Here is a 14,262-nt window from a genome sequence, read left to right as displayed (position 1 = left end):
GCGTCTTCTCGCCGCGCCGCCGGGCGGCCGCGGGCTATTGTTCCGCAGCGTCACTGCGCGGCGCCGCTCGGCTGTCACTCGCGGCCGCGCTCCCACGGCGCGGGGCGGGACGGCACACGCCGCGCTTTCCGGGCGCGCGGGCGCGCGAGCGCGGCCAATCAGCGCCTGCGCCCGGCCAGGTCGCCGCCGCCGCCGCCGCCGCGGCTGCGCCTCCCGCTCCCCGAACGCCCACGGCCCGGAGGCCGCCCCAGTCGGCGCCGGCCATGGAGGAAAGTGTTACTTTGCGTTTCGCCGCCGTCGCGAAGATGTCTGAGGACGCATATGCTGCCTGGAGGCTGTCGTTTCTAGGGACACAAGTATCCAGCCCGTATTGTTCCAGTTTTTTTTCAAGAACTGGCTGCTGCTTTGCCTACACGAATGGTAAGTTTGTAATTTTAAACATTTATGTCCTTTAGGTCTTTGAATGAGCCACCAGATAAAAGGGATTTTCATTGTGTTTCTTGTAACAAAATCAGTCTTTGTATTTTTCTTTAGCTTTCATCTCTGCGTGTTCCACCTAATCTTGTCTGGTTAATTCTTACCAAAAGGCAAAAAAAAAAATAGTTTTTTTTCATTGTTAAAGCTATATATTTACAATATATATTATACTTTAATTACTGTGAACTACAGAGGAACTCAGATATTTCAAGATGGACTTGTTTTGTGCCAGCAATGTTGGTAATGCCAAATATGTGCATATCCTCTTTATAAAAATTATGTATTACCTAATTTGTCCAGGACTAAATTATCAGCAGGCAAACTATGGATGTAGTTTTAAAAAATAGAGCTATTGTGGTTCTCTTGATGGATTACTTGGATACAAACTACAGAAAAGCTGCCCTTGGTATAATGAAGGTGGAGGTTGACATAACCGGGTCTATATTAAGTTATGGCTGTTACTAAATAGTGGATCTTTATTTGCTGATCAGATCTAAACTTGTAGTCTATGGTACGATTTCTTTGAATCTCTTCATTAGATAATCTTTGCAAGTCTATCTAGTTCTCCAAAAAGGTACATTTGGGAGACATTTTGTAATTTGGGGCATTTTTCTAATTTTTTTTTTTTTCTTTTTGCACACGGTGGGAGATCTTTTTTGTTTTGCATTGATCTGTGTTGGTGGCGCTGTAGTGCTCCTCAACAATTTATGTCAGTTTCACTAAAAGAAGAAAGGAAGAAAAAAAGAGGTGGGGCAAGATTTGATCTCTTATCCCTTTATTTTCTTAAAGAAAGTTCAATTTGGTCAGTGGAAATATTCAGTTGTGTTATTTAAATGTTTTCTGTGAACTATGGTGAGAGCAGACATGTCGTCACAACCAGTCCAGGGAACATTAGGGAGAGGCGTGCAGTTTGCAGTTGTGTTTTAGCTGATCTGATTTATTATCTCTGTATCAGAATTCTTCAATAATAAGCTGTCGATTTTTCCTAAGTAACATTTTGTATTTTCCTTCTATTACCAATCATACATGTTAGTGTATTTTCAATTTAACAAAACATTTGAGTTTTAGTTCCCTGAACATTGTAAAAGTTGAATTTCATTTTGAACCTAGGGATTTCTTAAATAACTGTTCTAAGTTTCTCCTGAGGATTTTCTAGTAGTTTTTCATACAATAATGCCTACTTTCTTACATTGTTTATTTGCTTTATTTTGAAACGGTACTAAAATTGAATTTACAGGTAGCCTTGTTCAAAAAAGAGCAAATATTTTTGAATAAGATATTTTTTTAGGAATATATCCACAATTGCTTTTAACTTTAAAAATTTTGATATTCACATATCTAAATGCGGTATTATATATTTTCCATCTTTGTTCTTATTGAGTTATCTAATGAGAGAACATGGGATCTAGGCCTAAGCCTCCTAAGAACACAAATGTGTTACGATATGACATAGCTTTTACTGGTCTCTGTAAACATTTTAGTTGTTTAGGAAGATAGTAAGTATGTCCTTAGTTCAAAAAGAAACTGGGAGCAATCAGTAATTGTACCTTTAAACATATTATTTTGCCAAATATAATAAAAACAACTGAACAGTATCCTAGACCACTTTTCCATGTGATTGAATAGATTATTTCTTGAAAGAGTAAAAATTTCAGGGATATTGTTTAGTGTTTTTATTTACTTTGAAATATGTAAATACTCATTTCACTATTTAATCATTTAACAGTGTGAAGTAAAAGGATGTGTGAAAATGACTAGAAATAGTATTTATGATTTTCATGTCCCTATAATCTGTCTATATATCTCTTGAACTTCAAAAATAATTGTGTATTATGCCTATCTCTTGTTCATACTATGTTATAAAAATTTGAAAGTGTTCACCGTAACATTTTCATCTCTTTGTAAAATGTGAATGTCCCATCAAGGGACATTATAGATTATTTATAGAATGAAATACTGAAAGTGTAAATATATTATCTAACCCTCTGGTTATGCTGGAGAGTTTAGTTCTCTGAAGTTGACCTACCAAATTAAATATACTTTACAACACATTTATTGCTAAGAGATTCTGTTATTCAGAGTGGTGATATTTTTCATTTTATTTAATCTCTGAAAATTAAAAATGTTTATATAATGTAGCCGCCGTTTAAAAACAAACTGATGCTATGAAGTCCATATGTAGCTATGCAATGCTCTTTGTTCTCCTACACGATTTCGTATTACATCATTGATTATGAAGTAACTCACAGAGTTAAAGCTTCACTTTTTGAAATCATCCATAGATATTTATATTAAAGATATTCCTTTATGGGTGACTTTTATATCACTATGTAAGTAAGGAGGTTTAAATCTATGAGGCAAAAACAATTCACTATTTTGTATTATTCTCCATTTTAAAATCCACCTTGAGCTTCATTTTAGCTCTTGATTCCTTGGCCATTAATTTTTTTAATTGATAACATTTTTATAGACATTTAGTTCATGACTTTGGTGTGATTAGGATTAGAATTATTATAATAAATTATGCATTTATCATTAAAAATCCTTTATTAAATTTAGTATATAGAGAACTAACAGTTTTTCATAGTAACAGTTACTAGACCATGGACAATAAAAAATTATTTTTAAAAAAATCCCAAAATGTCATTTTGGTCAACAATTAAACACTTCTTTCCTTCTTGCACAGCATTTTATCAGAGATAGCAGCAAGTAGCAAAATTGACTGTATTAAAATGTCATATCATTTTTTTCATCCTGCCCATCCCTCTCTGATGGAGGGGGAGGTTTATGAGTAGTGAAATGACCAAAAAACAGGTTGCAGAAAGAAGAAAGAAATTACACCAAAGATATGGAGAATCTGTAAATTAAATTCTAAACAATGAACCTCAGAAAAACAAAAATGAGCTTGAAATTACGGAGCTTGGTCAGTAACAGAAATGAACTGAAAATTAAGACTGAATGTAATGAACCAATATAGTTTCCCCATTTATTAATTTCTATTCATTAGTGTTGCTAAAGATTGAGGAAATTTCAGGCTAGCCAAACCCCTTAGGTAATTGGTAATGGTAGGATGAAATAACAAAGGGAGGAAACATTTACAGATACTAAGAAGACCTAACATAAAATGCTGAAAATATTAGCCAGGACTAATCTAATCTATGTTGGAATAAACCTTTTTAGAAGAAGGAAAAATTTTACCCTTTGAAACCAAGTTCAATACAGACCTGAAATTGTATGTGTTTCCAATCCTACCCACTTCTTGGGCATATTTACCTCAGCTATTCTTAGACATATTGCTACTTTCCATAAGACTATACAGATACACTACTGTCCTCAGCATGGTTTTGCAAAGGAAGAGAAGGGGAAGATAGCACACAAAATGGGTGCTTGTATTGTGACTTTGTTTTTGATCTTTCCAAAATGATTCTCAAATGGAGAATCTAAAGGGCAAGTAAAGCCAAGATTTATGATTTCATAAAAATGGTTTTTTTATGACAAAGATTAAAAACACATTTTATACTTGATTTGTTCAACATTTATGTTTGTTTGAGGGTTTGTTTGTTCTACACACACACCCCCATCTATTATGGTAAGATGCTAGGCTATATTAAGAAAAAGAGGCAAGGATCCCTGCTCTAATGGAGTTTATAGTCCAATATGGTTCAAAGTTCTAAAGATATTTTAAATCTAAGGTCTTAGATGTGTGAGGTTCCCATTTGGGAATGAAGGCCAGATAAAATTTCTGAAGTAAACAATTTTTTAAATTAAATCTGTTTGTATAGGATTTGACAGGTATTCTTCCGTTAAAGGACCATTGTTTGGGCACCAAATATTCACACATTGGGGGGAAGTAGCACTTAAATTTTAGATATAGCTCGGATAGATGCTATATTAACAGATGGTTACTTAATGCAAATTCCTATTTCAAGGTGAGAAATAAAACATTGACTTATTTGCTTGGGAAGGACACTGAGAAGATTACTCTGGGACTAGGAGTTTGGGGCATGTCCCCGTGAGGTCTATTTGGTGAAAACTTTTTAAAAAACGTAGTGGAGCCTCATTTTGTGCATTATGGTCATATCATGAAATAAACAATGTAAATACAAACTGTAAAGATGAGGCAGGGAAATACAATTAGTATTGAAGTATTATTTTAAAACTAAAATATTTTTATTTTAAAATCTTCTATAATAATTTCTAATCATATATATAGCAGAGATTTTAAAAATAAAAACATTTTCGTTTATGAAGATAATATAATTAGACATTGAGCTAACGGTTAATTAGTTAAACACATCAGGTATGGAGCAGGAAAGCAAGACTGATGTTATTTCTATACAGATGAATCCGGGGAGAAGGAACTATTTATTAAGGGTTCTCTATATGTGGTTTAAGATGATCTCAGGAATAAAGCCACCAAATTGTTTTGTTAAAGGGCCTATTAATCTATACTTGTATCATTTAGTTTGCTTTCATACCAACATGGAACCCTACTGACAGTGGTGTAAAAAATAAGGACCTGTGTTATTTCAGCTAAATTAGTGATCAGGAGGCAAGCCAGATCTAGGTTTGGTTCAATAGCTCAACAGTGTTGTCAGGTTCCTTGGTGCTTTTACATTGCCAGAATGTCAGCAGTGTTGATCCTCATAGTCACGTGATGGCTGCTGCAGATCCAAGCATCATATCCTAATATTCAGATTTCCAAAGTGAGGAGAGTTTCTCTTACTCATCTTTTTATAAGGGAAGAAATCCTTTCCCAGAAGCTCCACAGCATAGTGTTTCTTACAGCTTATCAGCCTGGTTTGTAGTGCATGCTCATACTTCTGCCAAGGCAAGTGAAATCACCGTGATGGTTTTGGCTAGGCAAGAGTGCTTAAAAGTGAGTATCTGGTATTCAATATGGTTAGCTCTTATTTACTTTGTATATATTTTAACTGCTTTGTGTAAACATTCTTGAGAGATAAAACATTAATATCTGTTTTCATAGTGACCAGACTGGTCATTGGTGGCTAATTTAAAAAACAATAACAACATTTAATTAGAACTTACTATATGTTGCAGCCTCTAGCCTAAATGCTGCTTCTACTATGTCTTTGAATCCTCTCACAGAGTTTGGAAATAGGACAGTTATTATGCCCATTTTACAGATGAGGAAACTGAGGCATAGAGAGGTTTACACACCTGAGGCTTGGCCCATGCATGTTACATAGTAAATGAAAAAGTTAGAGTTTGAAGCTGGGAAGTCCAAAATCAGAAACTGTGTACTTACTTCCTCTTCTTGATTGTCACATTAGATATTTGTAAATTAGTGTTCTGTCAATTGACTTGTATTTTAAATGTACCATATGATATTGCTGTTGAATCTTCTAGTGAATTTATTATTTTATAAATCTAATAATCTTTTCATAGAGTGAGTAATTGCCCTCCTAATTTATCAGTCATATATATCTGAAATTTTGTATGTTGAATTTGCTTTAGGTACTCTTGGATTGCACCTCATCTCTTCAGGAACATCTCACAAAATTCATCATAAAAATTCAAGAAGTTGAATTTTTACAGGGGGAAAAAGATCAAAGATTAGAGAGATTCAGTGAGACCTTGCTAAAGTGGGTAAATTCCATGATTCATGGCATTAGGTCCAAGTGGCATATTGGCTTCTGTTTCACAACTTTTAAGGCCAATTTTATGTACTGAAATGTTTTCATCTTTATCGGCTTTGGGATAAATGTCCCTCTGGGACATTTTGGGGGATTTGCTGTACTCTAGATCAGTGGCTCTCAAACTTCAGTGTGCCCCAGAATCACCTGAAGGGCTCATTAAAATAGATTGCTGGGCCCCCCCCCTGAGAGCGCCTGGTTCAGTAGGTCTGCAGTGGAGCCTTAGAATTTGCATTTCGAACAAGTTCCCAGATGCAGCTGATGCTGCTGGCCCAGAGACCACACTCTGAGAACGCTGCTCCAGAGAATTAGATGGTATCTGCCATGATAAATATTTTTGCTTTCAAGTACGGATCACAAACTTTAACGGGTATCATTTAATGTTTGGCAAATATAATGAATACACATTGAAATATTAAATAGGGTGCTTAGGCCTCATGGAAAAGGTGACAGATGAGACCTAAAAGAGGATTCTTCTTATGGCTCAGCATTAATATCACATTTGAGATTTACTTGCCAAAATCCATACATGTGTGTATTTTTAACTTTTATTTAAAAAAATACAGGAATCTATACTTTATGAGTAATTTCTAAAAGTAGGTAAAAATAGAATTTAGTTTTGCTCAATATCAAGTTCCATCTGAAAAAGGCTTCTGTGTCCACGTCATTTTGCTGATTTTTCTCAAGATTTTATCCCACCAACCACTAATGGCCCAGATTCATTAATAGGACATAGTATCCATGAGCCTGAGAAAGGGAGACTGCCTTGCCAATGCCCTATATTAAGCTCTGAAACTCGGGCCACTGCTCCAATCCACTGGAAACCCTCCATCCTGCAAGACAGAGGTCACAACCCCCGTTGAAAAACACTGTAACATGCCAAAGAGTGAAGAGGACCTTTCCAAGACTTTCATTGCTTTACTGCTCCCATTTTTAAGCAGTAATATTAGGAGACTTGAGAAATTTTTAGTTCTGAAGACCTTTGCTCATTTTTCCAGAAACAAGTTGCCAACATAAATGAGGGGAAAAAAAAAACCAAAACAGCAAATTCAATATCCTTGCTATCCTCTGAAGCCGACATAAGCGTCACGCTGTCTTTCCATACCACTGGAGGTCTTGTCGAAAAGCTGTATGAAGTGCCCCAAAGAGGCGCAAGCAGTAAATTTGGGCTTCTGGGATCCAATATCAAAAAGAGTCATTCAGCACCTATTTAATAATAGATAGAGTCAGATCATTTATTTTTTTTTTTTTTTATTTTTTTTTTTTTTTGAGACAGAGTCTCGCTCTGTTGCCCTGGCTAGAGTGAGTGCCGTGGCGTCAGCCTAGCTCACAGCAACCTCAAACTCCTGGGCTTAAGCAATCCTCCTGCCTCAGCCTCCCGAGTAGCTGGGACTACAGGCATGTGCCACCATGCCCGGCTAATTTTTTCTATATATATTTTAGCTGTCCATATAATTTCTTTCTATTTTTAGTAGAGATGGGGTCTCGCTCTTGCTCAGGCTGGTCTCGAACTCCTGAGCTCAAACGATCCGCCCACCTCGGCCTCCCAGAGTGCTAGGATTACAGGCGTGAGCCACCGCGCCCGGCCAAGTCAGATCATTTAAAATGGCCTAAAATTTCAGAACTGTGCTGTCCAATACAATAGTCACTAGCCACATGGAGCTATGTATATTTAAATTTGAATTAATTGAAAATTTAAAATTCAGTTTCTCAGTGACACTATCCACATTTCAAGGAGTCCACAGCTGCTGTACTGACAGCACAGATTTATGGAACATTTCAATGATTGCAGAAAGTTCTATCAAATAGTCGTGGTCTAGAATGTCCCCAAGTCTTTCAGACCAGGGGAGGCTCGCACTCTTGCTCCAGTGGTTCTCAGCCCTGCCTGTAGGTAGAATCATTCAGAAAATTAAAAACAAAATGCCTGCGCCCCATCCCAAGAGATTCTAATTTAATTGGTCTGGATGGAATCTTGGCCTAAGTATTTTCTAAAAACCGTCTGTGGGATTCTAACATGCAGCGAAGGCTGAGAATTGCTAAATTACATACACGAGCTGATGGTTATAGAAGGAAGCCACCAAACCAAAACTTTGGGAGGATCAGTAGACTAGTCGTTCCGTCTTTCAGAAGCTACAGTCCATCTCCCAAGAACCGAGGGAGGTCCAGACCTAACTGAAGAGTAATGAGACAGTCAAACCAGTTCTGGTGAGTGAGGCAATAAGCTGACAGCCTAATGAACACCAACTTTGGCTGGAAGAAAAACAGCCCTACAGCTGCTCTTCGGGGTCATGAATTATTTGGTGCCCTCGGGAGTGAATCTTGTATATCGAAAGACTATCCAGAAGTTCGTTTGAGTTTCAAAAAATACATATATAAAATTTATTTAATTTACATATTCAATGGTAGTTCTTCCTTATATTTTTAAATTTAGTTTACAGATCTTAATCATATTTATAAATCTTGCAAATTTTAGAAATCATGGTCCTTTAATATCTGATCTTATTTATGGCATTACTTAATTAAATACCTCCCAACGTTCTACACTGAATTTACAAATTTACTACATACAATTGCCTTCTTTGTCACTTGGTAAACATTTTCAAGAAGTTAAAGAAGTCTTACAGATCTGACTAATTTAACTTATAAATATGGTGATTCTTAAGTTGTTTTTAACGTGTCAATACTGCATATAAACTTAGTAGGACTTCTACTTAAAAGTCTAATCAGCTGACCTTTTACTTCATTAGGTCAAATGTTCTTACACAGTACAATTACTTCCACTAAGAAACATAACTACTTTCTACAATACATTCTAAACCATTCTGGAGTTCAAATATGCTTATATGTTAAAGTGACAGTTTTGTCCTACCAATTTTGGTTGTTGCCTTTCCAAGTGAATTTTTGGTCTTCTGCTCAGCTTGGTGATGTTTCTTGATCATCAGAGGTGTTGTCTGGAGCACAGATAGATCTTTGTGTGAGACACTGATGGGCTGTGCTGAGCCTTATTTATATTCACGGTATTAAAAAAAAAAGTATTCTCAAAGCATACTCGTCTCAGATATTGAGTCACGTCTTATTTTCAAGTAACGTTGAAATCTATGGTCCCCACACAAGTAGCTACATCAATTGAAAAATATTTGGATTTTGCACTTCTTAATCTTTGAGAATATGTAACTGTCTTTTATATCTAAATCTAGAGACCTTTGAACTTGGCAAAATGCCACATTCCTTCACATTTTTTCTTCCAGAACCATCAACTCTTGCAGCTATTACAGATACTCGATTGACTGGATCTCTCTCATGGCTTTGTCTGACTGTGTGGTCTCAATTTCCAAGGTTATCCTCTTGACAAGGTTTTTTAACTTCCAGAATTGACTGATCTGTTTTTACTTCCTAGCTCTGTCCTTTACTACCTAATAATCTTGGGCCGATTCCTTATTGTCCAGACCCTCAGTTTCCTCTTCGGTGAAACAAGGTGGTGTTACTGTACCTCACGTGGCTGTTGTGAATACAATGTGTTAATACATCTCCAGTGCGTAGAATAGTGCCAGACTTGCCATTGGTACTTAATATATGCTCTAAGTTCATTGTTTCATGAACACAGCTGATTTTCAGAGATCAAAATAGGCCTTACACAGTGTGATGGGAATTAAAAAGATCACCGCATTGAGGTGTATGGATTTTGCAGTATAAAGGAGGCTCCCTTTACTTCCCCACGTACTCTATTAAAAATCAAAGTCAGATAGCCTTTCCAAGAATTAAGATTTCTTTATTATCTGCCTTTCACTCATGAGATAAATCTTTATTGAACTTCTACATTAAAAAAAAAACAAACACTGTTAAGCCTTAAAGGATTAAAGAGAGAACAGAAAAAGAGAACTATTTGGGAATTGTAAATAAACTTCATAGAGAGGGCAGCTTTTGACTGGAGCCTTGAAGGATGGGTCCACTTTCAATGTAGAGAAACTGAGAGAAGACATTCCAGGTAGAGTAAGCAGCGTGAGGTGAGCTGAGCGTGGGCAAGAAGGGAAGAAAACACGTGGCATTTGGAGGCACAGCTCGAAGTCCAGCGTGGTTAGAGAGTAGTCATAATGTGCATGGGTTGCAGACTAGGAGAGAGGTCCTTGATTGCAGCTTGGAACCAGCACAGGGAGGGACTGAAATCCCAAACGAGGGAATCCGAATCTCAGTCACTGCCCACAGAACACCAGTTCAAATGCTTAACTGGCCAGAAAATGGGGAAGGCTTACATAGGAGGGATCTGCCTCTTTCTTATGTTAATCTATTAAGCCATTGGCCTTGGAGACAAAAACCGCAGTGGTCTGGTCTCTGGCCAGATAAGTTTGGATGGGGAGAGTAAAGAGAAGTAAAAAGGTTGAAAGTTGGGGACAATTTTCAGTAAGTATGGACACTGGGCAGCAGGGGGCAGCATAAGAACACATAGGAGATTTGCTTATGTAACAGTATTTGACAATTAGGAGTTTACATTAACAAGGCTACTTATGTTAGTAACTTAGTATTCTTTCCCCCCAAATGAATAGAAATTAACAGAGAAAAGAAGAAAAATAGCAGCTGTACTTTGTTAGGCTTGCTCAGGGCAGAATGGCACTGCTGTTTATGTGAAAGGATAAAATAATAGACAATATTCTATGTATTAATTCCTTTCAAATGAATGGGAACTCAGAGTTCAATTCTAATGTGTAAATTTCAGTTGGGAAACACACCTTTATAAGGCTATAAGATTTTGCTTTTTTTTTTTTTTTAAGTACACTAATTCAGCTACACTATGTTGAAGGACCTAAGTGAAAAAGTAGAGAAATGCTTGAAAATAAAATTGGAGTTAAATAATGAATTAAATAAAAACTTAATATACGTTCTATTTTATATACCAAATATATGGAATTTTAAATATTAGGTTTTTATGATTATGAAATTTGTTGTACTTTTCAAATGAAATGTTTTCTTATCTAAAATTCAAAACTACACTAAATGGTATTTTTCTAATGAAATTCATCTCTTACTAACTTTTAAAATTTAGGTGGTTAGTGATATTAAGAGTGGAAAATTGGAAGTTTCAATGTAGTTTTTTTTTGTTTTTTTTTTTTAGCTCTGGCCATTTTAAATGCTACGTTATACTCACCAGAAATCTCTTGATTGTGTAAGGAAAATGGTACCACACTGCCTCATATCTTGCACACTTAGGGAGAAACCTTTCGTTGCTCCTTCATGATTCTCTCAGTGTCCGTCGTATGATTTGGGAGACTGTGATCACTGTGCAGGTTGTCCTTTGTGTGCTCCTTTTTTTCCATATTTCACCATATTATAAATACTTCTTTGCATGTATTGACATAATACTTCCTACTTGTCACTTTAAATGGCCAAATAAATTGAGGGCTGACTATCCCATGGTTATTGACTATTGATTTCCAAGTGTATTAAAGAGAATCTGAAATGACAAATACATTTTTGGCTTAAGCTAAGTAATATAAAAATTGGTTCTTCGACATCATGAAAAAGATGAAAATAGATTATAAATGTATGAAACATTCCCTATATATTTTATTTTAATCATTTGTAAATCTGGGAGTATAAAGATACCAAATTATTAATATTTTTAAATGTTACCTTTCAAACCAGGGGATTCATAAGTTCATGAACGGCAATAACAACATCTTTTTCTTTTGTACATCCATAGTTCATAATACAATGCTTGCAATAAACAAAACAAGTTAGGAAAACTTACTAAAGTATATGAAACATAATCAAGTTTTTTTGTTTGTTTTGTTTTTGAGACAGGGTCTAGCTCTGTTGCCTTGGCTAGAGTGCAATGGCATCATCATAACTCATAGCAACCTCAAACTCCTGGGCTCGAATAATTCTCCTGCCTCAGCCTCCTGAGTAGCTGGGACTACAGGTGCACAGCACCATGCCCAGCTAAGTTTTTTTTTTTTTATTCTTTCTGGACACGGGGGTCTCGCTGTTGCCCACTCTGGTCTCCAACACCTGGCCTCAAGTGATCCTCCCACCTTGGCTTCCCAAAGTGCGAGGATTACAGGTGTGAGCCACCATACTGGGTCTCATAATCAAGTTTTGATGTAGATTTAAATGTACTCTTCATACTTGCATCATACTTTTCAAATTGTTAAACTGGTTACAGTGTTAGTATTGTTGTTGTTTTTCTTGTTGTTTGGTATTTTTCTCAGTGCCTAAACAATACTGTTGTGTTAATTATTTTCTTAATTTGTTACAGAGAAATTTCATGCATTTTTCCAGTGAGAATATCAGACTAATTGCAGATCTTTTATTACTAGACAATTATTTTTGATCATTTCTGCTTCAGCCTTTATTTTGAAGTTTTCATCTTTTCATATTAATTCTGAATTCTTATTTTCCAGTTTGATGATATATTTGTACAGGTTCCTCAAATCACATTTGACCACACTTATAGAAAAATTAGCTGGGTGTGGTGGCTCACGCCTGTAGTCCCAGCTACTTGGAAGGCTGAGGCAGGAGGATCGCTTGAACCCAGGAGTTTGAGGTTGCTGTGCGCTATGGTGACACCACTATGCTCTAGCCCAAGCAACAGCACAGGACCCTGTCTCAAAAACAAACAAACAAAAAAAATAGTCTTAAAAACCAACACGATGTAGGCAATACTGTTATAAAATTAGATTATTTTCTGTCTACTTAAAATGGTTTTGTTTTTTATTCCCACTGAGAATTTTTAAAAAGAGAATTTTAAGAAAGACCATTATATAAAGTATTGTTGAAAATTAATGCTGAAGAGCTTTTCAAGTAGATCATGAAAGTTTAGTTATTTGAAAAAGCACAGATAGTGGAATAACTCTAGAAAACAAAGGCAAAGAGTTCTGTTAAGACAGAAGAGTGGAAACTAGATATTGGAAATACACACAACAGTGTCCCCTACAAGCCTGGTGTGAAGAAGTCTGTGTGTATATATGTGTGTGCACTAGTATTTTTATGAATGGACGGTGAAAGGATAGGGTTTTAAAAATTATTCAAGAAGGAACACTTTTATGCAGAATAGCATTTCTTTATTTTTAAGGTCTAAGTTTAGACTGTTTTTTTGTGAAAGAAGGACTGAACAGCTAGTGTAAACCCAGATTAGCATTTATGTTAAAATTAGGGTAATTAGGACCTGGTTCAGTCTGCTGGGGCAGCTAACTTTCTACCCTGCACTCAAAATTATTCCTTAATCTTTCTAAGAAAAATTCTCAGCTTTTTGGTGAAATAATAATATCTAATACTTATTGAAATCTTACTATATTGATAGGTGCTGAAGATACATTATAAGATTTTGTAGGGATTAAATAAGGTAATGCATGTGAAGTACTCAGCCCAAAGTAAGAACTAGTAAATTTGATTACTTGGATTATTTATTAATATTAATATCTATTCCAAACAATTGTAGGAGAGTAATGTATGCCTTCTAGGTACTTTGGCTGGGCTATGAATTATATAAGACAGATTAACAGGAGAAAAGCCATCTTTAATCACGTATATAAGTCCCACAAAACATGAGACTTGAAGAAGGGTCTGATCATTGAGCTACAGAAAAGACTAGAGGCTTGGGACTTCTAGGGAGGGAAGCAGTGGTGACACAAATTATGAGAGAGATTGTATGATGAATAAAGATTGCCTTGTGCAGATAAAAAGCCTCTCAGGTAATAAAAGTTGTCTAGAGCAGCTAATGTAGATTTCCTTCATAGATGTAAATTTCTTTTACAAAAGGATGGTTTTTCAGAGCTACTCCTGTGTCTGCAGTTTCTCAGAATAACCAGCTCAAAATATGCCAAAGAAGTATATTTTGGGGTGGCATATTCTGACCTCTTACTGTCATATTTTGGGGTAATATGTCCTGACCCCCAGTATAATACCTGCAGGTATGCATTATCTCCGTTTACAGAGGAGGAAACTGAAGCTCAAAGCAGTTAAGAATTTCATTTAAGTTTACAGAGCTAGAAAAAAAACAGTTGAAATTCAAACCCAAACCCAAATCATGTTTGACTCTGGAGCCAGAACTTTTAACCAGCACAGTACACTGTATCTTTTAGCAATTTGTTTTCTTAAAGCTGTCAACCTAAAGGAAGAAGTTGAGGCACAAAAT

The 14,262-nt window shown here is 36.1% G+C and overlaps 1 protein-coding gene across 2 annotated transcripts in view; it reads left to right on the top strand.

Moving 5' to 3' along the window:
• The first annotated feature begins 237 nt into the window (after positions 1-237).
• The window catches only part of EPC1 (enhancer of polycomb homolog 1), a 95,655-nt gene continuing 81,630 nt past the window's right edge, over positions 238-14,262 (top strand). For both annotated transcript variants that reach the window (XM_069458674.1, XM_069458673.1), the window contains exon 1: positions 238-420. In XM_069458674.1, coding sequence (XP_069314775.1) covers positions 418-420 — 3 coding nt within the window. In that variant the 5' untranslated portion in view covers positions 238-417. The remainder of the gene's footprint in view (positions 421-14,262) is intronic.

Source organism: Eulemur rufifrons, chromosome 25 (genome assembly GCF_041146395.1).
Source record: "Eulemur rufifrons isolate Redbay chromosome 25, OSU_ERuf_1, whole genome shotgun sequence".
Lineage (NCBI taxonomy): Eukaryota > Metazoa > Chordata > Mammalia > Primates > Lemuridae > Eulemur > Eulemur rufifrons.
The sequence above is the reverse complement of the archived record's forward strand: the minus strand, read 5'-3'. Positions and strand labels throughout refer to the sequence as shown.